This window comes from Falco biarmicus, chromosome 7 (genome assembly GCF_023638135.1).
Source record: "Falco biarmicus isolate bFalBia1 chromosome 7, bFalBia1.pri, whole genome shotgun sequence".
In the NCBI taxonomy this organism is placed as follows: Eukaryota; Metazoa; Chordata; class Aves; order Falconiformes; family Falconidae; genus Falco; species Falco biarmicus.
In genome coordinates, this window is record NC_079294.1 from 30,408,880 (window position 1) to 30,436,574 (window position 27,695).

At 37.0% G+C, this 27,695-nt stretch overlaps 1 protein-coding gene across 2 annotated transcripts in view; it reads right to left on the minus strand.

Moving 5' to 3' along the window:
• Positions 1-27,695, minus strand: part of TTC7B (tetratricopeptide repeat domain 7B) — a 144,519-nt gene that overhangs the window by 47,749 nt on the left and 69,075 nt on the right. For both annotated transcript variants that reach the window (XM_056346639.1, XM_056346642.1), the window contains exons 11-16: positions 27,481-27,585; positions 26,025-26,142; positions 25,770-25,827; positions 20,604-20,676; positions 19,137-19,297; positions 3,174-3,290 (exon numbers count right to left, since the gene is read on the minus strand). In XM_056346639.1, the coding sequence (XP_056202614.1) occupies positions 3,174-3,290; positions 19,137-19,297; positions 20,604-20,676; positions 25,770-25,827; positions 26,025-26,142; positions 27,481-27,585 (632 nt within the window). The remainder of the gene's footprint in view (positions 1-3,173; positions 3,291-19,136; positions 19,298-20,603; positions 20,677-25,769; positions 25,828-26,024; positions 26,143-27,480; positions 27,586-27,695) is intronic.

The window sequence follows — 27,695 nt, forward strand, 5'->3', positions numbered from 1 at the left end:
TTTTTTAAAACCTCATTTAAAAAAAAAAAGCACCCCACAAAGTTAAAAATAATTAAGCTTTAAAGCAAATGGGCTGTTAGCCCAGCTTAGCAGAGTGCAAACTTTTGTATGATTCTCACCAACGAGAAAAATCTCTAGAAAATTCCTAACTTAAAGTGTGACTAAAGACTTCAATCTAAATGGCAAGACTGGAATGCAGTACATCTTTCCTTTTGCCTTAATTTTAAAATCCCCTCCTTCCAAATGTGAACTGAGAGAAGGGAAAAAAAACCTTTCAGCAACTCTTTATAGTTGCACACTTCAAAACCCACTGAAATAACTTCCTCTCCTCATACAGCTGTTACTAATATAGTATAAATAAAATTTTGCATTACCCTAACATTATTGCATGACTGATTTCCTTACAAAATGATGGCACTATAGAAATCCACAGGAAACAGAAGGGAATATTCTGGGACACACACTATCAGCTACAGTTGTTACATCAGTTGGTGTGTATTTTCTGGTAACCACTGTATTACTTCCTCAATCTACAAGCAATGACATACCAAATGTTGCTGAGAAGAAGAACCATACTTAGCATAAGTATCTTCTAAGCACAGCCCTGACATTGTGGTTTGTTCTGTTTTCCTAATGCAAACTAAGAACTGGAAAAGAATTGAACTATATTCTAATGAACTTCAAACAGCAGGCTGAAGATAAAGATTTAAACCTTCCAAGCCTTGCACGACAAAATAAGTTTTAATATCATATGCAACACCTCATGAGGAAAATGTATGCCAATTAAAGACAAAAGAAAATTGTTCTAAATCAGCTGAACAAAGGCAAGGCAGAGTATTGCATTTAGTCTTTACTTTGTGTAGTATCTCTAGTTACACATAATTTATTTTCATTATTAAAAGATTACTTGGGACACAGAACCCAAGTTTACTCCAAAAATCTGATTAACTGCAAGAAGAAATACTTAACATAAAACACGACTTATAAAAAAAGTGAGTTCTTATCTCATTGGGAAAATGATACATCAAAATCAGTGTTCAGTCTAAACCAGAACAGAAAAGTGTGTTTCAAATAAGTATAAAGTATATTTAAATCTTTGAAAAACAACATTCTGACAAGGTTTCAAATGATCAAAAGACCTTTTATTTTTGGCTTAAAGAACTATTTAAATAAACCTTCAATTATTTCCAGTGGGAGACATAATTTTCAAATGTTGCTTCAGTCTGTGTTAAAATTACAGACATTGGAAAATTTAAGTTTTCACAACAATCCTGCATCATCGTTCTTCACTACATCTGGAGCACTGTTGGGTGAACAGAACTTCCCAGTCATGCTTCAGGTCTGAGTGATAACTGTCATCCCAGTCAGACACATCTAGATCACAGTAATACAATGTGAAGGTATTCAGCCCTTAAATTTCACACAGGCCACCCAAAGTAAGGTTATAGCTTGGTATCCGTTATTGACTGTCGGATATAACTCTGAATGTATGATTCAGGAAACCTGTCTCCTTCCATCAGGACACTTATCGACAGCTCCTGTCCCTTCCATTCCTAATTTGATTTTTATTTGTTACCATAAAACAGAACTTCAAGAAAAGCTTTAGATGTCAAGAGTAAAAATGCAGTAAAAACCATTAGATGCAAAGTAGTCCTCATTAATTTTTCCACTTAGGTGTTCTTGAAGGAGAACAGTGACAAGAGAGTTAGCAAACATTACTGTTTGAAGCTTACACAGCCAAGGGCAAGTTTTCACAGTCACTGCTGATGTCTGAAGAAAGCACTGCTTAACATGTATTTAACATAGGACAGAAGCTCTTAGCACAAGAACAACAAAAAAAGTAATGACAAGCCATGATTAGAGCCCTGATCTGTGTGGGGGATGTAACAGCAGAGATGGAAGGTGAAAAGTTGTGCTGGAGTACATGCAAAGCCTCACTGAAATTAAGCTTACATGGAAATTGTAACTATTCTGCACAGCATTCTGGCAATAGACTCTCAAACCGTCTTCCCATACACAAAACCAGCCAAATAAAATAAACCATCCTTCACTACATTAGAAGAGAAGTTCTCTCCCAAGCCCCTGCTGGTAGTTCAGTGACTTCCAAGTTGGAAATAATTCAGCTCAAACCTTTCTGGTTGCTGATGTACTTGCTTTCTATAACCCCTGAGTCCTGCTCCCTGCTCCACAGAGTCTCTCTTGCTGTGACTGACTCAGGTCCCTTCCCAGGCTTTTCCAAACTTTTCCAAACATCCCCCAAACTTTGCCGCTCTGAAATGCTTATTAACTCACTAAGGAGAGAAGTGATTTTCCTTCTTTTGCAATCAGGCCAACTTTCTCAGTCTTCTTAAAGAGATGCATGTGTTTACGTAACTGAGATCAAAAAAAGTAAGAGCAAAAACTGAACAGATAATGTTTATCATACTGCTATACAGGTACCTGATGCCACCTGGTACAAAGCTCTTTTGCTGCAGCATATCTTCTCCAGAAACTGTCAACCCTTCAAACAACCACACAGCAGGAAATTCTGCTTGTCCTCTTCTCCAGGCACTTGACAAACATGTTGAATAGTACCAGCATGGGTTTCTGCAAAGCGACCTTCCCATTTATTTCACAGCTTATCTAAATAAATATGGCAAAGGACCTTCACAGAAGCATTCTGGAAACCCAAACAGGACTATAACAACTTATCCAAATACTTGTTATAGCCTCTGAAGAACCTGAATAGGTTCATGAGCAAGATTTCCCCTTAAAAAACAAACCATGCTGACTTTGCAACCACATCATATTTATCCATGTGATTTCTGCTGTTTCTTTCTGTAGTCTTAATTAACATCAAGTCCTCCTTCAGTTTACTTAGTGCAAGTCCTTGAACAAAATTTCCACTACAGCAATCTTTCCAGTAGCCAATATAAAACACTGTATAACCCAGATCAGGGGGAAAATCAAGACAATACCAGCACATTGAGCCTCATTATGGAGAACGGCAGTTACTCAACCTCTGTAATCAGTCCATCAACTGGTATCTTTGCACTACAATCTCCAGATTCCCAGAGGATCAGTTTGTTCATATGAAATACCAGACCCAGTAAAACCAGGACTCCTGACCTAATACTGCCCTGAAAAGCTACTGAGCAAGGTACCGATCAGCCTAGAATTCTACAGCATCTTACCTTGGGTTAGTGAGATTGTAGCAGGATTTCCAAATCTGGAGCATGTGCTTACAGGTAAGGAGTGCTTCATCTGGGCCTCTGCACAGTGACTCCAATTTGACTTTTGTAAACAGCAATCTGGTGAAAAGGAAAAGGAAATTAAAAGAGAAATGAAAGAGATTTCAATTCAAGCAAAACATTTTTAAAGATAGCCAACATCACACCAAACTGGAGAAAACATAACTTCAGAGACAGTATTAATTTAAGTAACTGTTTCATGAAGTAATTACAATACAGCCAAATATCCACCATCATCAAAATAACAGTGCAAGATGGCCTTTTCAGCTGGGTGGAAACAATAGTTGTTTCTGCCCAAAATAAAAACGAGATTTTTTTTTTCAAAGTTAAACAAGACAACATAACTTAGTGAAATTAGCAGGACCACTAAAAACAGTACTTCATATGCTGAAAAGAGAAATCTTCACTAAAGAAAATCTTCACTACTTTTATGAGAAAGAAAAGCACCTTCCATTAAATGGCTCAGATGGTAGTTATATAACTTATAACTCACAAAAGAAAACTCATTATTGATGCAAATTAATTTCCTATATCAACTCCTATTATAGGAAAAGGAAGACACTATACTGAAAAAGATATCAGTACCCCGACAGATTCATGGGAAGTAGTCAACATTGGTAAGGTCAATAAAAAAAGTTGCTTCACTCTACATTATGTTGCCATCAGTAGGCACTAAAATTGATGTTTGACTTGAAATGTGAACATTTTGAACATGCACAAGTGATGACCTGAGGAAAGCACATCACTCATTAAATATGCAGCAAACTATTCCTAATGGAAGCAAACATGTTTGCCAGAAGCCACTATAAATTAATTCTGATTTCAAAGTTGATGTTTCTTTCTAATGGCAGCAAGACAAATAAGGTGCACAGCCTCTGAAGATGATGACTGCATATCCGTTTTACATCCCATGTATCAATAGAAGGTTCTCCACAGAGATGAACTTAGACACTTTCCTGGATAATTAAAGAATATAAATGCAATGTGACAATGAAGGAGCTAGTCAATTTGTATGCAACATCGATAGGAGTCACAGCATCTGAAAACATATAACACACTGGAAAAATACTAATTTAAAAGCAATTTTTAGTAAATCACAAGATTAAAGAGCAGAAAGCAGGATGACAGTACACATAAAAATGTTAGCCTACTTTCTGTTTTTAAACCCAGGTGTATGTTGGCATTTTATTCCACTGCAAAGTTAATCATCCTAAGTGAAAAATTTGTATGATTGGTCATATGGTTTGTGTGGGAAGACTGAGAAGGGTGTAGAGGGTGGGTATGTGTGAAAGCTCAGAACTTTCTTATCCCAAATACAAACTTTGAGGCTGCTAATAGTAACTGCAAACAGCCAGAGGGTTTTCTCAAGAATAAGAAATGACAGCAAGTGCCTCAGCAATTAACAGTAGCTAAAACTTCAGTGTTGCATTGAACATCCTTTGCAGAAAGTACCCAGCATGTAAATCTAAAACTGAATCACACTACCTTAATTGTACAATGTGTGCTTAGTTGTAAAATGTGTGTGGAGGTAAAACCAAAGGCAGGTTGCTGAGTTAGTTTATGAGAATGAGCACCTGCGGATAAGCAAAGTAAATAAGGTCATCTGGAGTCTCACCTGATGTCTTGTAGGAATGCAGAACAGTGATCAGTTATACTAGTTCAGCTTTCTTCCTATCAGTAAATCAGATTTGGCTGTACGGGGAACTATATAGATAATTTGAAGTCATATTTCATTTGGCAGACCCGCCCACTCTAGATATTTGTTTACCTGTTACTATATCACTAGAATTAAAAATGTCCAGGTCTGTCCATCATTTTACTCAAGAGAGAAGGGAAAATTACTAACTTCCTCCTCCCCTCACACTGCTGTATCTATTCTACCCTTAACAGATGCACACACAGACCCTGCACCAAACAACAAGGCTTAGGCATCAATGCCCAAACCAAAAATCACAGGAATCTACCTTCTACAATCTCCTTGCTTGTACGTATGTAAAAAAAAAAAAAGAGTGGGGTTTACAGTTTGAACAGCCTATAGAAGTTCAATTTTTTAAAACCTGCAATCATAAAGCACTTTACAAAAGTTATGAAACATAATAAATTCAGAAGCACTGAATTTATAAGTCATTCTAGAAAGATAATAATAATATATACGTTATTATGTACAGATAGACTGAATTTACATTAACAGCTTTCAAGCATTTAAGACTTTCAGGAATTCTGTAGCAGAGAGAAGGGACAAGGTCCCAAGATTCAGCATGCAAGAGCTACAAGAAAAACTGAGCAGGAGACAAAAAGGCAGGGGATTTGATTCATAAGAAAATACTTAAACACTTATACAAAATAGCAGGAGTCTGTGCAACAAAAATGTAAGAACATAGACTACTAGCGCAGGATTCAAAAGCAAGATAGCAGAAGACAATGTGTCACAATTAAAGCAACACATCAGAGTTTGATGCTTTTGGATGCACTTGGTATACATGCAACATCATCCCTCTTGTGCATTACAGCAATCAAGGGGACTGGATGGTTGCACCTTTCCCAAAATACAAACAATAAACAAAGTATGATGTAAAATAGTCATAATTCTAATACAGAAAGGGTAGGCAATTGTATCTAAGGGGGGTGGGGGGTGGGGGGAAGTAGTACACTGGTGTGGGATTCTCCACACTAAACCAAAAATAATCTGAATAGAAAATGTTGCATTTATAAAGTCACACAGAGCAGTTTCACTGGGTCCAAGATATATTTTGACTATAAATTACAAGATAACTAAGACACTTCAGAAAACTGAGATGGGATGTTAATAACAAAAAAACCTGCCAACTAAACATTTACTTAACAAACGGGAGAAGGAAGGGAAGAAAGGAAGGAGGCAATGGGCAGAAGGAACACCATATGACAAACAGGTCTCCCAAATTAACCTAATTCTTCCAAGTTCCCCTGAAATATGGCTGGAGGTAGGAGCTGATAACAAGATACACAAGCAGCTCAGGGATAACTATTTATCAGGAAAGTTTTATAAACCGTAAGGTAGGTCATCTGAGAAATGATTTTCTGAAAGGTCAGTGTCAAGCATCTGTGGAAACAACTCTTCTGGAATACAGCCTGCATTACTGACACAGAGTTTTAAACTTTACTGGCACCTTTTCACACCTGTTTTTAATACATTATTAAAAATGGTGAAGAATGGATAATTCTTCAAGAGATAGGATGATGAAAATCAAGCTCTACATTTTATGAGTATCATGAATTATCTGTTTGTGTCTGTAAGAGTCAGAGGTTTAAATTACTGGCACACGGTGCAGAACAAAACATGACAGAGCAACCACAGCATGGTGGGACAGCACTCATGAATAAGAACGCAAATACTGAGGAACAGACAATATTCAAAACAGAAATGAAGAGTAGAACAAGGTGTGTCATCAAAGTGTCAGACACATAAATACAACACAAGAACAGAAATCTGTTTGGGTCAAATCCTTTGGGGAAAGGAAGTAGGTAAAACAGGTTCTGCTAAAGACATTAGATTAACAGGGCATTTGTATCAGTGTTTGATACGGATGCAGATATTTAACATTAGATAAAAATACAGTGAATTGTATCATTTTAGGAGATAATTACTCAGACACAAAATGGAAAACAAATCAAACTCCTAAGTGGAAAGGCTTAGTTATTCTTGGAGCTAATAGCTGATAAATTCATGAAATAGCTACTGAGGCAGCAAATTACTCCATTACTTCAAGACTGTTCTCACTACCTAATGAGGACATTATAAAACAGCTGCCTGTAACCTAATCCATATAACACTGGATTTTTATTTAAATAAAGAATGAAAAATCCCAAATGGGTTTATAATCAGGTCTTTGAATTTCAGCAGCATACACCCAAATAATTTGATCGCAAACGTTAGCAAAGACATCCGAGATACAGCAGAAGCCTGGCATCTAACACAAAGATGCCAAAACATTTAAGGATCCACGTTTCAAGTTGAAGGGGTAAACCTATGTGTTTGACAAGCCAATCATTGATAACATTGTGCAAGTAAGACGTCAGAAACATGCAGAGATCCTAACAGCAGGGGACAGAGGGGAGAGAGAAAAGGAAGAAAAATCAGCATAGAATGCTGCATCTAGGTACATAGTAAAAATTAAAGCTAAACTATAATATATATATATAATATAAATATATATATATTATATAAAAAACCCTACAATCTGTAAAGGCTTTTTTTGTACCCAAGTAGGAAAAAAAAATGGAAATGTGTATAATAAACACAGACAATGGGACGAAGATTAAGGATATTCAGGAACGAGCCCCCAGCCTCCACCATAATCCTTATCTATGCTGTCTCAGATATGAAAACAATGACAAATGAAGAACAGGAACACTTTAAAAATGATTAAAGTTAATGCAGTCAAAAATAATCCATTTCCCAGAATTATTGAAACAGTGACACATAAGACTGTCCTTTCAATAATAAAAACTTTAAAGAAAATCTCACTTTTGTAATGACTGGAGAACAGCAACTACATTGCCAATGATTTTTTCAAGAGGGAAGATGAATATACACAATCTTAATAACATGCAAAAATTTATATAAAAATAGCATACGAAAAGTAAAGGAGTGTTAGATAACATTGTTAATGGAAAAATGGGTTATAGTTCAAGTTTAATTAAAAGATTATATCAAATAAAAAGATTATATCAAAAGATTAAATCAAATGTAACTCCTGTTACATAGGTTAACAGTTATTTCAAACCAGAGCTGCCTAACAGCCAAGTTCATCAAGGTGGGACAGCTGCAAAGAGGGCAGATGCGATTCTGGAATGTACTCGAAGCAGAAAGAGAGAGACAGTGCCCTTGTACAATACACTGCTGAGAATACATCTGGTATGTTATACATAATTCTCATTATAACAGTTAAAAACACACACATGAGAAATTTCAAACTGGAGCAGCCGCAGAGAAAGGCTGCAAGGCAGATCGGCTCACTGGAGACTGTAGAGTATGAAAAATACTCCACTTAATCAGTCTAGCAAAAAAAAAATCCCACCACAAACAACCCAAGAAGAGGTACAAATTCTATCTATAAATACAGATGAGACAAGCACCAAGAAGGACAAAGAAAAATTTATCTAGAGGACAAAGTTTCAACAAAACCCAGTATATATAAAGGCCATATAGACTAAAATCATTAAGGGTGGCAATTAGGTCTCAAGATAATAAATGAAATTGTAGAAAAGACTGCTTCCTCACAGTATGTTTTGGATAGACTGCAGAAGAGTGGAGCAAATAACCTAACTGTTCTTAAGAGACAGCTGGTAAGCTCATGAAAAGTGTTACAGATAAGACAAATGTAATAACACAGCCTTGTGACATCCGAGGTCCTTGCCGGTGCTTATTTCCTGATGAGTACAGCTAATCTGACCTGTGGCCAGCAGGCTGAAGGAGGTGATTCTCCCCCTCTACTCGGCTCCCATGAGACCCCACCTAGTGTACTGCATTCATGTCTGGGGCCCCCAGCCTAAGAAGGACATGGAGCTGTTGGAGCGGGTCCAGAGGAGGGCCACAAAGATGCTCAGAGGGCTGGAGCACCTCTCCTAGGAAGACAGGCTGAGAAAGTTGGGGTTGTTCAGCCCGGAGAAGAGAAGGCTCCCAGGAGACCTTTTAGCACCCTTTCAGTACTTAAAGGGAGCTTACAAAAAAGACGGGGGAAGACTTTTTTTGTAGGGCCTGTAGCAATAGGACAAGGGGTCATGGATTTACACTGAAAGAGGGTAGATTTAGTTTAGATATGAGGAAGAAATTCTTTACTGTGAGGGCGGTGAGGCACTGGCACAGGCTGCCCAGAGCAGCTGTGGATGCCCCATCCGTGAAAGTGTTCAAGGCCAGGCTGGATGGGGCTTTGAGCAACCTGGTCTAGTGGCAGGTGTCCCTGCCCGTGGCAGGGGGTTGGAACTAGATGATTTTTAGGGTCCCTTCCAACCAAAACCAATCTGTGATTCTGTGATAATTTATTAAACCATGATCTGAAGCTTTCCCTACCCGCCAACCAGTGGAATTTGTAGCACACTGAAGAACTTGTGAATCTCCAAAATAAAATCACCATCTTAATTATGTCTTTTTCTTCTCAGCCAGCCTGTTTCCCATTTTGAAATAAATACCCAGACGATACAACCACCTATTCCCTTCCACAGCGGGAATGTCAGGAGAACAAGAGGAGTTAATTTGTCCAATACTGGCCTAAGTTAAGGATACTTCTATTCTGTAAAATGAAGCAAAAATCCAAAGCAGTGAAGACCAAGTTCTGTTATGTGGTAAGTAACACTATTAGTATTGAGAACTTCAAGTTCTTTCAGTGAACAAGTACTGCTCCCCTTGGGTGTCACTTTAAAACCAGCTGTTTTCCTTTTGGAACCAAGTAAATAATTTTTGCAAGTTGCTATGCACTGTATGAGCACGCCAGCTTGGATTAGCCATAGCTGGATATCTGTATTCCACACACTGCTCCATGGAAGAGACCTGCCTTTCATTCCCCAATTATTTCTTCAAATCTGGTAATATGACATGGTATCTATTATTCTTCCACCCAATCTGGCTGCTAGAGCAGTGTCACTCAACACAGCGGTAAACAGGAATCTCCTTGAAGTCCCTCAGACTAAGAAACCTTCTACAGCAAACGTTTAATTCCACTAGACTTCTGCTTCTGAAGGGTCCATATCCCTGTATCTTGATCAAAACTGAACAGAATGCTGTATTTTCAGTTAGGACTGGGAGTAAACTTCATTATTATTCTCTTATTATATAAATTATTTACATTGTTCACGGCTTGAAGAACATAAGGAAGAGCTGTGCATAACACTGAATGTATGTGCTTTGAAAAATACTAGTCCTTCAGCATAACACACCAAGAGCCTTGCTGAGAACCCTTTAATAACGCTTCTGTATGCAGTGAGGTCAAGCTAAGCACACCCTTCACAACAGTGAACAGCTAGCCCACTTGAAGAAGCTAAAATTTAAAAGGATGCATCAAATCCACTTATTTACAATGCAGTACTGAAAACACAACTACCTTTGGCTTACGTTTAACCAACTTTGAGTAAACTTAGTAAGTTTCAAGGGAACCTTTTAAAGTAATTTAACAGTTTGCATTTCTAACTTCAGCTAACAGTATTTTTACATGTTAATAATTTATTAAAAGATGGTAGGAAACATACTGGTAGTCCCATAAATATGGTAACAACCAACTAACAAGCTATGCAGAAATTATCAAACAATAGCTTGGTCTCCCTGAAAACCACATTGATTCCTGCAATAGGTTAAATGTAAGAATAAACTTTATATATAATCAACTCTGACAGCCTGTTACTTATTAGAGCATAAAAGAAAGAAAAAAAATAACCAGTTCTGTATAGAGTTATATAATATTTCATTTTGGTTTCACATTTAAGTGCTCATTTCATATATCCCACAACTTTAAATCCTGGAATGCTAGGCAAGTTCAAAAGAAGTTGTTCTGGTTTTAAACCTAGGAAATATGTTAAAAAAAACCCCAACAAACAACCACAAAAACCCCTCACCAAGTCTAAACGCATGAATTGTGAAATCTTAGACTAACTAGTTTGACAATGATCCTGTCTTTAAAATGAATCAATAAATCACAAAAAGGTTGATGTAGAATGTAACACTACAGAAAGATACTAAAGTCTGAAAATACACACTTTTTATTTAAACAGAAAATGTAGGCTTTTTTTCATATGATCTGAATTTAAGGAAAAAATTATGTTGCTGTAAAGCTCACATTGACATGCATACTTTGTACCATTGTATCTCATTTCTGTAACAAACTGTCATAGTGTCAATTGCTTGTGTAAATTAAATCAGTTTAACTGATGGATCCCACAGAGTAAATAAAACGGGAAAGCAGTATGCAGAATGCATAATATTAAGTTTGAACAAATATTATGCAACATTAATGATTTGAAAGAAACTAAATCTATTCACCTTTCCTAAATGACATGTTAGCAAGTCACTTCTTGCACTCAACAATTACATACATAGGAAAAACTTCTGTTGACTGTTACAGGAAACATAAAAGAAATGAGGAAATAGGAGGAAGACAAGCCTTAGCAAATTCACTTTCTCTTCGTACACACCATCAGCAAGTGTCCTTCTGGCAGTCTTGTATTTACTCTTAAATAAATGGTTAAGAAGAAAAAAGTTAAAAGAAAATCCTACGGTTCCCAGCATTTACTTCATTCACAGTCCAGAATTTGACAGCAGTTTACTGTCTGAAAATTTGTAGCTTCTTTTAAAAAGAAGAGGTTTCCCCACTTTCTGATGCGTACTTATCAAGATCAGATGTCCTCTGGAAGGTATGCTTTAGCTAAACCTACATTAACAGAAAGACCAAAGCAAATTTAGTGACTTCTGATATATAGAAGGTCAGGAGTTTTAAAACTGGCTTCAAACTATTAATTTGAGCATCCAGTTTTGACAGCTGTCCCTTTAATGCCTCCTGTAGAAAGCTTAAAGCTTCACATTAGTCAACTCCAAGACATGTACATGATCTACATGATCATCAAAACAAACAATAAAATGACACAATTGCAAAAATTTAACCTACAACAACATGAAACTAGATAGAATATGTAATACATATAGTTTTATAAAGGATTTACTTACACATTTACTGATTTTAGGTTCATTGCTTCTATAACTGTGATAATTGAAGTACAGAAAGAAATTCAGAGGTGTCTGCTTGCAATTGCCAAGTGAACACTTGCACAGTCAGTCTACTTCACTGTGAGTATTCAAGGGAAGTTTTATTATCAGGAAAGATATAAGTCGTTCATTACAAAACATGAAAAAATCACCATTTGTAAACACCTTGAAATATCTTTTGGCATGATTGAACAATTAATCTATTTCCTGGCAATTTCTTCTGAATTTCTTTGACACTGCTACCCATCAATTTCTCTTGCCTTATCCTGAAGCCAGTTTCCTCTTTCCCCATTAATCACTTTCACTTCTCATTTTTGTTCAAAGTCTCAACAGTCAGGAATAAGTCTCCATTATCCAAGCTGCATTTGCAAGCTAACGAGACATAATTAATGAGAAGAGGTATCAAACACAACCATCAGCAATGTCTACTTATGTATTTTTTTTAGCTGCTTCTACCAATCTGGTCCTTCAGGAAATCCATTTGACTGAATCACTAATTGCTCAACACCAGCAACAGGAGGTCAAGCAACCAAATCTACTTTTTGTAAAAACTTTGGAAAATCATTTAACTTAATAAAAAAATTCTCCTGAACTGTTTCTCAAACAATGACCAAACATACCCAAAAGATGTGAAACGTGTTTCAAGCAATTCAAGGAATGTGGCAGATTTCTATAGTGCCAATAAGTTATAAGGTTACCAGAAGGGTAAGCTCCAACTTTGGTTGCACAGATCCTCACTAGTGGGAAGCCCATATACATATAGAAACATAGATGAAGTAAAAATAGGCAGTTCAGATTGCTATTTGAAGCCTGGCTCACAAACAAGCAACAGATGAAAAAAAAATAGTTCTCAAGCCCTAAAATAACACAATTTTTTTGAAACCATGAATAGGTATCCTTGGTGTGCACTGGACAGCCTCTACTGCACCATTTGAAATATTATTCCCCGTATATTTGTTTACAAAGCAGTAGCATTGCTTCTTTGCAAGGAAAAGCAGCAGTCAGTCCTGTGACTTTTGGTGGAGTTTATGTATACTATATTCCATCTTATAAACTCAATGTGCTTAAGAAAATGTTAATCTGTAAACTATAATGAATATAGTTTTTGACTAAAGCCAGAACAAATTAGTTATACTTGAAAACTTTGTGTTTTCCTGCCTTGAACACCCTGCAGCAGCCAGCTCATGACCCAAACTGAGACTCTTTCAATGAAGTTTCAGAGAAGAATCTACAGCCTAGCAAATATGCTTCAGGAATAAGACCCTGAGGCCAATGACCAATTTATTATATAAAGTAGTATCTACCTATCAGCAACATCTTTTTTAATGGACAATTCTGTAAAAACATGTAACAACAACCAAAAACCAAAAGGGATGGGGGGGGGGGGGGAATGGGGGGGAAAGACAAGCCCAGCATGAAAAGAAAATACACAAGCAACTGATACTATCTTTCATGAATTACAGAAAAATCATTCCTGAGAACAAATTCGTTTAACTCCCAAGACAGACAGGGTCAAAATGGAAGGGATTTCAAAAAGCATGATCTCAAATGTTGACAAGAATGTATATACCAAAAGACATGATTTTGGCAAGCTCAGCAGACCACTACCTCTTGTCCAATCATGTATTACTGCTCTTTCCTCAAATAATTCCCAGTGCTCTATTTATCACAGAAAAAAAGAGAAAAAAAAAGGTAAGTTTAACAAGCACCACCACTAGTGCAACTACAACTGACCTTGGGAAAACAGAATAGTGTAGTCTATTCCCTTAACTGATAAATACGTGCCTGTCCCACAAAACACCAGTGTATGTATCATCATACACTGCGCCTACCAACCCACTCTTCTGTTATGCCCACCCGGACAACTCCCAGAAGGAAACAAGTTTGTTAATCAAGGAACTGAGGGGGATGTTAAAAGGCTTTGCGATTCTGGGAAATCTACTGCAGCTCAAAAGAGTCCTTGAGGGTCAGGAAGGAAAGGATTTAATAGTTTTCAAAGGAGTGACATATTGGCTTGATGCTTCTGTGAAATATTCTTGGAAGAAAAAAATTTCCATCACACTTCAACAAATGTAAATGTTTAAACTGTGAACTTAGTCTTCAGTTGTCTTCAAACCTGTTACCATATGACTTTCCTTTCTGAGTGTACTTAACATTAAAATAACATGCTTGCACTCCTCAAATAACCCATCTGCTGTTCCTACTTCTGTTACTTTAAAAGCTTGTCAGCTGCTATCCATTGCAGTTCAATTTTCAGCATAAAACCGGCAATTAATATTTATTATTGGTTTTGTCTAATTACACTAATTTCAGGCACTATACTCATCTTTAAGTGCCCCAACACTTGAAATAATGAGGGAACCCCAAAGAGCTAAGATTAAGTAAACAATCACAACTATTTCATTAAGAAACCTAACTCTGTCTCCCTTGACTGAGAATCTACTTTTGACTAACCACGGTTATTTTGAGATTTCATATCATTCAAAAGACCAGCAGATACAGGTTCATTGTAACAAGCAGATAAAAAGACAGGAAGGAGTCATGGAAAAGAGTTTGTAAATAAGGGTCTTCAGATAATTGTACATAAAACTCTACTGTATCTATTGCACAAGATATACAAGCCTGATATGAACCAATGCAACACAGCCACCGTTACCTTGCATCACCTTGAATACACCTTCAGACTGTAATGCACACCTCTGGGACTGCTTATACAGAGTTGACAATCATTGGATTAAAATAAAATAAATTCAAGGAAAGCCCAAGCATCTAAGACCTCAAGCCTCCCTCACAGTTAAGTACTCCAGTAATTCTGGATATATTGTGGCTCCTTCCTGCCTACGCTCTTTGCATTCAGGGAAGCGTGGCCCTTTCTTCTGTTTCAAGCAGAGAAATCATAGAATCACAGATTGGTTTTGGTTGGCAGGGACCTTAAAGATCATTTAGTTCCAACCCCCGGCCACAGGCAGGGACACCTGCCACTAGACCAGGTTGCTCAAAGCCCCATCCAGCCTGGCCTTGAACACTTTCATGGATGGGGCATCCACAGCTGCTCTGGGCAGCCTGTGCCAGTGCCTCACCGCCCTCACAGTAAAGAATTTCTTCCTCATATCTAAACTAAATCTACCCTCTTTCAGTGTAAATCCATGACCCCTTGTCCTATTGCTACAGGCCCTACAAAAAAAGTCTTCCCCCGTCTTTTTTGTAAGCTCCCTTTAAGTACTGAAAGGGTGCTAAAAGGTCTCCTGGGAGCCTTCTCTTCTCCGGGCTGAACAACCCCAACTTTCTCAGCCTGTCTTCCTAGGAGAGGTGCTCCAGCCCTCTGAGCATCTTTGTGGCCCTCCTCTGGACCCGCTCCAACAGCTCCATGTCCTTCTTAGGCTGGGGGCCCCAGACATGAATGCAGTACACTAGGTGGGGTCTCATGGGAGCAGAGGAGAATCACCTTCAGCCTGCTGGCCATGCTTCTTTTGATGCAGCCCAGTATTCAGTTGGCTTCTGGGCTGCAAGCAGACATTGTTGGGCCATGTTGAGATTCATGAAATGGATCATCTCACCCACTGTCCCACAGAGTTTGATGGTTAGGATTCTGAGCTGCATCATCTGTGGGATCAAATCCTCTCAAGCTGGAGAAGAACTAAACTTCACATTTCTACTACAGGGACAAGTTGTCTAATGAAAGGTGTGAAAAAAATAGTGTAATTTTAGATGAATACAAATGCAATGGGACCTGACTGAGATTAACTATTCAGATTTTTGGTGCTGCCACCTTACTCCCACCCACCTCACCAAAGCAGGGTATTCATAATCTTTTAAGTAATCTTAATCTGTTCAGGAATCTTTCATCTAGAGATCTTTTTGTCCCTGGATCAAAGTTCTCTCAGATTTCAGAAGGCTTCAGAGGTCAGCTAGCACTTAAAAGTAGATGGATAGTATTGCTCTGAAAAACAATGCTTACTTGTTTGTAAATAGAGTGGTTACAACCTAGCATTTTAGGCTTACAAAAAGTTTGAAATTATAGTGCTATAGTTATTTAGGAAATATTCTATATTTTTATTTTTTCTGGAAAACATTACTACATATCTATTTCACTTTTAGAGGTTTCTTAGATTTTCACCAATAGTTTTTCCAATACCCCTTAAGGTCTCAGAGCGGATTGCATATTTATGCCGCCAATATAATGAACAACGGAAGAATAATCAACCTCTATTCAAAGAAAAAGCTATTATCTTGCTGCTAACAGCACAACGTGTTGTTTGCTCATTCCTTCCACTCCTTTAGATAATGATGGGACAATTCTTTTGCTCTGAGGAATCTCTTTCTACTTACTGACCTAGAGGCCACACAGGGCAAAATCATTGATTGGCCATGCTTGCTCAGCAACTCCATAGCTTTATAGTGCAGGAAGGTTAACAATGATTTAAGATATGAATGTATGCTTGCTGTACACCTCAAACATTGTACATGAATCCTAGGAATTAATCAGATTTTCAAATGTTAAATACTGACAGACAACGTATTTGTTAATTGATTAGAACAGAAGAATGCTGGAAAGTATCCAATTCTCAGCACGACTCAGTGTATTCTATGCTTTCCTTGCAACCTGTGGCATCTTACAGAGATGTAGTATTATAAACTTCTGAAAATTTAGGTTCTTTTCAAAGAAAAGCAAAACAAAGAGAACATACAACTGTGAACAGGGCAGGACAGCGCTCAGGGCAGCAATGCAATTACAGCATACAGACATATGCAGATAAGAACAACAATGAAAGAAACAAAAAATAACATTACGTTTTACTTCCACATTTTCCATGTATAACAATTTATTATGCTGCAAAGCCACTGAAGTATCATTTTGCGTAAGGCTGAGCTAAGATTTTAACAGAAATACAGAGAATACTAAGGAAACTTGTACTATTTAGTTTACCGGGATTGCAGACATAACAAAGATAAAATATAAAACATTATATTTGAGGTATTTACAAAAGCCAGTAAAATATCATAGGCAAATAATATTTCAGTATATCTAAAAATTAGCACGCCTTAGAGGAACACAAGAGGTTCTCCTCTCAGTCTTCTAGGAAGTACCACGAGATTGTATTGTTACAGAAGTTGCAGGATAAGAAAATGGAATCAACAATATATGCTAAGCGCTTGTGTTTTATATTTTTTATACATGCACATACACATCGTCAACCATTTCAAAAGCACCAGATATAGTGCACAAGAACAGACTGAAAGCTTGAGGTTTTGCTGATAAATCCTTGCAAAAATAACGCAGTTACATGAAGGAATCAATCCAAATTTATATTATTCACCAGATGTGTCTGGCTGGCTGCCAGTATCAATTGCACTGAGTATACAAGGAATCCGAATCATATCCTTCTCTGGGAACCAGAAGTAACTTGACAGTACTAAAAACAAGACTCTAGAAGACTGTCTATAGATATATATAGTGGTGTTTCATCTTGGATTCTTCAACAATTGTTGCCACATCTGATGGCGACTCCTACCACCAAGATATTTCTCTTACATTCCCTGATCTGTACCAGTAGGTTGTAACATAGTACACTATTACCTCGGTGTTTGTATTATAGAACAGGGCTAACAACTTAGAACCACTATTATAACCCATATGATTAATATACACACATAAGTTAACAGATCAATTAGTACTATTTAAAACAACTCAGCAACATGTTTAACCACATGATGCAGTTATAAACAAGTATGGAAAGGCCATGGACCATATTTGAAAAACCCATAAATACCTTTTGAATGCTCACAGGAGTAATTTTAAACATTTTACTGAATGACCCTTTGTTCTCTTACTAGAATATGGAGAACTGCAGTTTCAGAAATACTTCTTCTAGACTATTATTATTCTGAGAGACAGAGTGGCAGCTTCTCTGTCATTTACATTGCCACTAAGTGGCAGAAGATGAAACAAGAACAGACAGAAGATGACAGATCATGGTGCTTTGAAAATACTTGGTTCTAACAATAATAGGACATAAAATTAGGTAGCTGATGCTTCAATTGCCTCAAATCATGACTTACTGACAGGTCCCTCAGCCCTGAGGAGAGCACAGACAGGTTTGGGAGAGGAACTGCTAGACAGTTCTGAAATTGTGAAGTGCATATGGAAACCCCTAATAATAACAGAGACAAGTTATATGTGTGTGGATAAACTAGGAAGTGAGAAACAGCAAAAGGCCACAAAAGCAGTTACACAGAACTGGCTGTGAGCCACAGAAGTTCTGAGGAGAGGTAATATTAGCAGAGTTCCTGGTTCAGATTTAAGAGGAAAAAGGCAACAATTTTTTGTGTGTTGACACAGTAACAATTTATGATACAATCATTTAAAAGTTAAGATTGAGATGCTTCAAAAAATTGTCTAAATAAGCATTGAGGATATTTGTAATACTATGGATTACAATCTCAGTGACGGTAAAGCATCAGAATGGAACATTGGAAGTTAATGAAAGTTGTCCCTGAGATATTTCACTGTTAAGTGTTTCATCAGATTTTCATAAGAAAATAAATTAAAAATACCCTTACAAAAGCACAGAATCCAAATGTATTTTAAGATATAACTAACATGAAGAATAAATACAAAGAAAGATTTCTTTCTTAAAAACAAGAGAAAACCTACCAGTTGTGCTTCTTCCCTGTTCACTTGTTTAGTTATCTATCAGCCAACTTCAGATGACTGGTTATTATACAGGCAAAAGAGGAGATTATTTGTTACGATGTATTTTACAGAACATGTATCATACAGTACGCGTACAGTTAATTGGAGGACGGGATAAATCTATCCCAGCTAAGAGTAAAGTCTTGCTTATCCTTCTTAGAATATTGCATAAAAACAGAAAATAGAAAATTTCTCTACAGCGTGCAACAGGGAGAAATTATCTAAACAGAGAGTCTGTAGAAAAAATAAATAAGGTCAACTATCCACCTCTAGCCTCCCTTCCAAAACCAAATCCTTAATCACTATTTAACAAGCCTTTAATAAAAAGCAGACGCACTAAATGGGCAGTGGGGAAGACTACTGGACAAAAACCCCACACCAATACCAATCTTCAAATCCATTTTCTCTTGAAACGAATGAGATGAGAATCTAAGAAAAATAAATATGAGAGAAAACATAAAAAAAATACATGACATTCACTCACATAAAATTTTCTGGATATTCACTCAAGGCCATATCAATGATATTCAAAGCATCATGATAGTGTTTCTGGGCTGATAGCAAGAGTGCAAGGAGATGAAGAGAGTTGGCATCATCTCCTTGTAGCTGCAGAGCCTGACGAACATAACCCAAAGCTTCTGGTATCTGATTTTAAAAAAAAAAAAAAAAAAAAGGCAGAAAAAGAAAGCATCACTGTTAGAAGTATTGCCTATTACTTGATTGCAAATCCATAAAATTTTCAAAATATTCACCTGGATACCATGTAGAATTCTATAGACTACTCTACGACACTATTCAGAATTTTAAAATGGACCTGATGCTTTACAGTGAACAGTAAAAATTAAATAAAGTATTAACCTTGGAAAATAAGATAGTACATTTCAATAAAACACTTCCCTTCAGCCCTTTAAAATAGTCACTATTCTTCTTCAAGTATCGGTTTTATTTCTATATGATTTTGAAAATGTTTTAATTGTAACACAATAAGTAGAATTTACAGCTAGACTGCAACAATAACTCTTCTATTACATGGAATTTCCAGAACTCCTCAGCTGCATGTGCTTTTGCTCCAAATAAACACACTAAGTGTTAAAACCAGGGAATTTAATTAAGCAACATGAGAATTTTGGAATTCAGAAGTACAGAGTCATAGCCTGCTACTGTAAAATATTTTGTGCTATTAAAGCGACAATCCATTCCACTCTAATGTGACATAGTCCAACGTCTGCTACTCATTAGCAATGAAAAGTCACCTACAGCATGTAAACTACTGTACCCAAAACTATTTACTAAAATAAACATGACACAGGAAAAGGCTTACCATGACATGCACAAAGCACCTCCACATTATCCAAAGGCATGTGATATATGGTAGAATCCTAAATCCCTTAAACATAACAACTGTACAAGTTGGACTGAGCTGTGATCTCTTTTATAGCTTTAAAATATTTTCCAGTTTTCTCTAAATGTAATTTCGTTCACAATAACCAAACCTCCTACAAGTATCTAGAAACAGCATGGATCTTAGCAAATATTCAAGATTTAAGTACTGTCAAGATCATTAAAGACTAGATTCAATAGTCCCGCTCTCGACATAGTCAGTCTGAGCAGAGATTACACATAAAAGGTAAAAACAGGGTAAAAATAGATTATTTTTTTTTCCCCCTCCATCCAGCAACAGAAATGCTGAAACAAATAAACTAAATGACTTATGTCTTCTTTCTGACCCTAGAGCTGGAAATACTGGGGCAGAACTCTGGAGAAATGTACGAGACTGAAAGTGTTCAAGAGAGAGTATTTTGGAGGGTTTTTGCCATATATATGCATATATGCACAAGGAAAAAAAAAAAGCAGGTTTTCATTAAACAAAACTTCATCTGTATCCATCAACAGACACAAATTCTAATCTTGGTAAGACAGTGTGAGGCTGCACTTTTAAAATGTAACTAACCTGTCTGGATATGGCAAGCTGCAGTGCCAAGTAAAATGCTGCTAGATGATCCGTTGGAGACAAACTGTGAGCCCTTAAAAACAAAGAAACAAAACAAAAAACCAGTGAATTTTTCTCCTGTTAATACAGGTCAGACACACACAAACATATATGTTAATGTATCCATATTCAGACCTCTTCGCTACACATAAGCTCATATTTTGATATAAGTGGTGTTCATTCCAGTGACTTTCCTCATACTTCTCAATAATTCTTGATTTAAATGATGAAACTTTGGGCCATTAAAGTAATTTTTAATCAAAATTAATTATGTAATTTCAGTATAAATCTTAAAAATTAGCAATACAAAATGATTCTTCAATTAAAAAATACTCAGAAACAAACACTAGGTTTAATTATCTTGGAACAGTTATAATAAAAAGTCATTAAGCAGAGTTTTCTTACAGAAAAAGGGGAAAAAACCCAAACAAAATATCCCCCCCAAACAACATGCCTTCAGAGAGAAGAATTACATCATCTGCACGAGAAGTACCCAAGCAATCAATCGCACTGACCCTGACCAGGATGGTTCGGAAGCACAGAACTCAAAGGGGAACAGCAGCAGCAACATAGATCAGAGTTTTGTTCACTCTTCAGACTCTGGAAGTTGGAGCACATTTTCAGCCCTGCACACTGAACTTCCTAGGAAGCCAGTTACTTCTTGGCTTTAAGTTGCTTTGAGATTAAATTAGCAGAGCACCTTGCTGTGCAACAATGTAAAAGAAACGTAGGCTGGACATGTTCTTTGTCACAGCATTACAGTAAGAGGCAGTATAAGGCCTGACTCATCATGAGCGTAAATTCAGATGAAGTTTATACTGATGATCTTGTTATAAATACAACGCTTGTCCACAAAAAAGTTAAGCTGCACAACAGCAGCAGGGTTTTGTGATCATTCACTCTCAAAATATTTGTAACTACTGCTGTTGCAAGCAACCCTAATTACTAAAACAAAGAAATAACTTTTTTGCACCTTTTTGTAAAATTTTGTTTGTTTGTTCTTAATGTTTACCTCAAATGCACATATTTTGTGGTACTCATTTTCAAATTTATCCTACAGAAGATGCCCCTGTAAAACACTGTACTATTTTCCCCTGTAATACTCTTTCTGCTGCAGAATAAGGGTGTGTTTGGGGGGGGATGCGTAAGCATAAAGAAAAAAAATTATGGCTGTACCCCAAAATGATGTGTAGTAAATACTGGGCTGCAACCTGGAACTATTTTTTTTATTTATATTTATTGCATTCTCTTAATGAGGCTAATTTAGAAATAGGATGGGTAATCATCATCTTCAAAACATCTAATGAGTCATCTCCATCAGGAGGGAGGAACAAAACTGACCTTTAAGCCATTACAACCACAAAGGGAACCTTCTGCTTCTGACATGTGCATTGCTGTCCTCCCCAAGTCCAAAGATGACAGATCCATTAGTTTAACAACTACACCCAACACGTATCAAAGCAGCTTAAGTTATTAGGGGACAGTTTCATATTTTGTTAACTTTACCTCTAAATTGGAGATCAGAGTCAAATAGAAAGCCTAATACGGTCCAGGACCAGTCCTTTTAAAAATTTAAGTTCAGAAATTAAGCAAGACTAAGTGAAAACAAGAGATTTTAACTTAAAGAGTACTTGTTCAGTCACCCAAGCTTCAGCTAGCGCAAGAATAAAGCTGTTACTATCTATCAATTGTTTGGTGAGTTCTGTGAAACTTCAATTCACAGCAGCCACAGGAAAAGCACTGAAAGTCTTCCACAATAAAAAAGAAATTAGTGAAACAAACACCCCTCAGCACTGTGTGAAGATGGCACCAAGCATCTTCTCAAATGGCCAATATCATTCAGCATAGGCAAGGGTCCAAAACAGAACCATTTCTTCAGGACCTCTACTTCTTCAGTAATTGGTCCTCTAGGTAAGTGATTACAGAACCCCACAAAACACAAACCAAAAAAATTTGGCACATCAAAATACTGAGACCAGTACTGCTGCTTGCTTTATAAACTGTGTGAGACAAATGGGAGAATTTCAACTTCCACCTCCTGGAAAACATTTTTAATTTTCAAGATACTGGAAGAGAAAGTGGGCATGACTCTAATATGCTCAACATAACTTACTCTCCGTGGTAACAAATTTTCAGTAACATCCTATCCTATGTTATCAACATAAGGAACCAGCAACATTATTAACCAATAATTAATTATTATTGAAGGGTATTTCCAGTACAGCTGATCTATCAGGTGTGTGTCTCTCTATGAACACAGGTGAGGAAACATGTAATAAGCAGAACAGTCACCTTTCAAAACATACTTTTTCCCTTCTCTTAGAAGGTAGCTGTGGGGTTTTTGAGATGCAGAAACTGTGTTCTTTTTGAGGGCCAAACAATCCTACCCAAAATTCTACGTGGAGTCCAGGCTACTCATATCAGCAATATCACTAACAGTAACATTAGCAATTCACTAGAGTTTTCATAGTGTAAATCCTGCACATTAATAAAACCTCTGAAAGATACTGTAATTAAAAACCTATGTACAATTTCATTCTGAGAAAGGCCAGTAGAAGGGATGAACAAATAACTGAACATCGATATCCTTGCACATGTATTTAAAATACAAAACATTTGTTTCTAGGAGGCTGTATCAACTGAAGGGGAAGAAAAAAAAAGAACAAAGGAAACCCAAAGCATCAGAAAGATGCATAGAAAGCAGATGCAGTTAACCCTCATGTTCCCAAGACTTCCTGTGTATAAATTTATATCCTACTAGTTAGCACAAATATTTCAAAGCTCAATATTGCCACAAAACTGAAGTTCCACTCAACTTTACATATGGCTCAAGGACGTGTGTAATGGTTCATTGAAGAGGTGCTAGGTATGTTTTCAGATTTCAGCTGGCACTATTTGCTGCTAGGAAGTCTTTGACACTAACTAAAGACTTAACTGTTCAGCTGCAGAGAATGAAACAGAAAAGTTCCTGGGTGAAAGACAATATAACATAGAACCAAGCAACAATATTTGAATAAAGTATGTCCTGGTTTTGGCTGGGATAGAGTTAATTTTCTTCCTAGTGGCAGGTGTAGTGCTCTGGTGCGAATAATGTTGGTAACACACTGATGTTTTAGTTGTTGCTAAGTAGTGCGTATGCAAAGACAAGGGCTTTTCAATTTCCCATGCTCTGCCAGTGAGGAGGTGCAGAAGAAGCTGAGAGGCACAGCAGAGCCAGGACAACTGACCTGAACTAGCCAAAGGGATAGTCCATACCATAGAATGTCAGGCTCAGTATATAAACTGGGGGGGGGGGCTGGCTGGGAGGGGCTGATCACTGCTCAGGGACTGGCTGGGCACCAGTCAGCAGGTGGTGAGCACTTGTGTTGTGCATCACTTGTTTCTTTTGGGCTTTATTCCTCTCTCTCTTCCTGTTATCTCTCTTTTGATTACCATTCCTATTATTGTTGTTATTATTATTACAATATTTTACTTTATTTCAATTACTAAACTGTTCTTATCTCAATCCACAGGTTTTACCTTTTTCAATTCTGCTCCCCATCCCATTGGGAGGGTGAGGAGTGAGTGAGTGGCTGCATGGTACTTGGCTGCTGGCTGGGGTCAAACCAAGAGAAGGTGTGAGAGTAGTTTCGCAGCGATAAATTGAATATTGATTGAAAAATACTTCTAACCTACTGTGTATTGCTTATTCTCTTTTAACTCAAACCACTTACTCTTTTTCTAGAGCAACTTAATGAAATACTACAATAAGCAGCATGCTACCTATAAAAGTATCCTCATATTTACAGATGGTCAAAATGCTGTATAACCTCAGCTCTCAGAAAATGGAAATTTTCCAGACAGATCGATAGCACGGAATGACTCTCAGAATTTGGGGAATCACTGTACTAAACTGGAGGGTAGAGTCTACAGGCAACTGGAATGGATTAGCTTCAAGCTGCGGTTCGTTTCATCCCTTGCTGTTTCAAAGAATCAGCAGAAGAAAGCAATTCACTGTTAGAACCTCAAAAGCAGTGAATGGGTAGAAATGGCAAGAAATGTTTAGCACAGTATTTTTGAAACAGTCATGATTAAGTCAGTGGTAAGAGGGATGGATGAGGAGCTATGGTATAAACCAGGAAGCAGAAAATTCAGTTTCAACATGGAGAAAGAATGCTGAAGTAATAAGAAGCTATTAAACCCATGAAGGAACAGGAAGAGCATATGTTAAAACATTTTTACATACAGAGGAATACTTAATACATAAAAAGGAAGTACCAATACATACCAGCCTCACTCCAAAGTTACCGGCAAGACACTTTCTCAACCCTGTCCCCTTAGATATAGAATCTCCAACAAAAATCCAAAACTTTGTATTCACATTAATGCACAAATTAGTTTTCCTGAAGCACTTATGCCTATCTCACCAAAGCAGGGTTTTCCAGGGTATATAAACATAAAAACAGATGTATTTAGATGCTGCACCACTTCTGCCAGCTTTGCCATGAAGATTTGTTTCTTCTATAATTAGGGTAGAGATGTTCTCATTCACCTGTTTATTATCATTTCCTTCAGAGTCAAACCCTTGAGAATGAACTACTGTCATCACCAACAGCGCTACTTCTGTGTAAGGCACTTGGAAGACCAGGCATTCACCTTGTCACTGCCTATGCTGTTAAATCTCCAGATCGAATTTTTTCTTTCCCCCTAGCTTACCACCTGCATTCAACCCCTCATGCACAGCAGCATGGCCTCAATTATTGCTCTGCCTCTACAGAGGCTGCTATGCAATCTGATCAGTGACAAACTCTTCCAGAAACACTATCAGATTGAAATGGCTTGAAACCTTGCATCATATGATTTCTAGATCAGAACAACATACTCCTTTGAGCAAGTATTTTACACTATACAGCACAACACAGAAGTATTCAAAATGAAATAAAAGGAAATCCTTAGAAATCAATTTAGGTATTTCTGACAAAAAACCATGAAGTAAATGCTAAAGAAACACATTGTGTAGTCATGAAGGGAGACTCCCAGAGGTAAAATCCTCATTACACAATCTTTTACAAGTCTCTCTTTTTAACACATAATAAAAGCTTTCACTACATACAGCAGTATGAAATGAAAAGATTAACACCCACTCACCTCTGAAAGGCAAGAAGAGCCTTTCTCTGCAAGACCTCCTGCATCCCTCGCAAAGATGCTAAAAAGGATATATTTGATCAGTAATATGCAAGATCAAGAGCTTTCATTCCACACGCTCATTGATAAAGTTTTAAGACATTGACCGAAAAACCAGTTGCACACAGAAGCTTTAATTTTAAAATTAGCTTGCTGCTACGTATCCTTTTTTTAGGCAACATGGGAATTTCCAAATGAGAATGTTTAATCTTATCTTACCATCAGTAGCCTGCAGACTGTAAGTCAATCCCAGTGCCAAGTAGCCTTTTGCTTTGAACTCTGATGTTTTGTCCCCAAGATCAACAACTGTTTTGGCAAATCTTTCAGCTTCTTCCAACTGAAAATATTATAGAACATCCATGTAAATAGAAACCTAGCTAAATCTTATGTTAGAATTAGAAGAATGCACAGCATTTGTATTATGCACACTATACTGTTGAAATCTCAGGCATGATTCTTTTAAGGACTATTTAGTTTTTCATTAGACTTAGTTTTCCTGCTACATACTGAGTAAAACATAGATTTTAAGCTGAAGCACCCATTCCTATGGTTGAGAGAAACCCTGGCACGTAACAAACAGATCATTCTAAACTTACTGTGGGTTTGCCTTTTTTTTTTTTTTTTTTTTTTTTTAAATAAAAAAGGCACTTCTGGTCCATATATGCCATCTACCATTTCTGTATTTCATAAATAAGAGTTCTTGCCCCATGAACCATTTCTTTAGGAAAATCAATTGCAAAAATTATAGCTCCAACCCTGCAAAATAAAAGTATAGCCATGCAGAACTCTGCATCACACACAGTATTGCTGAATGTATGAAAACTCATAAACAAACATGTGAAAGATCAAGTTTTAACCACGCAGCCATTTATTTAACAATCTAGAAAGGAAAAAAAAAAACCCACCAAAATTTGGATCCATTCCAGTAAAAACAAATCTAAGTACAGTAAGCTACTCCACATGGAGTCAATCCATAGGGAACAATTTACAGAACTAGGATCTATGTTAATTATTAAGACTGCATTTTTGTCAGCCTGAACAAGTCATGTTTCTGCTACTGTACCATTTTATCAATTTCTGATTGTTTCCCTCCTCTCTTCCTCCTTTTAAAAATAAACTTTCTTCTAAAAATTACACATATATATCTTGAAAACTGTATGATGATCTTTGATCACCTTATTGTTTTTTGTACAGATACATCAATTTCAAGGTTATCTAAAACACAACTTAAGTAATACTTTTTAAAAACACCCTGTCCCTACCAGGAATTCATAAACCCCAGCTTCCTGCAAACATATCACCAGAAGAGTCTCCCGAAGAAGAGATTTGTCTCATTATCATCAGAAAAAATTACTTTCCTCTTGCACAGAGGAAACAGAAGTCTAAGTTGCGTTTTTAATCTTTGTGTGCCAACAATGTTTCAATTTGTAATATATTTTTAGCTATGTTTTAGACCAGCATCAAGATATGCTACCTTGATAAACATAACCATTGCTGTCCAATATTTTAAATTAGCCATGCAAACAGAGATGTACAACATATCTGTGCTGCTTTTCTAGAGATGACCAAGTGAATGTAGTCACTGTGCAAAAGCATTTGCTACATCCCGAAACCAAGTTCTTGTTGCATTTCAGCACAGCTCTTGCTGAAAAGATAAAAGAGTGGCAAAGCTTACCCAGTGGAGAGATCCCATACAGAGCTTCGCAGCAAGGAGTGGAATGGTTGCGTCATCTGGTTTCAAACGTATACATTCCTTCAAGACTTTAACAGCTCGAGCAGACTGTTAAAAATATTTTCCACTGAAATTACTAAAAGCATAAGTATGTTTCTTGGATAGAAGATTCCTATTTCCATCATTTACTTTACTTTCACCATATGAAGGAGACACTA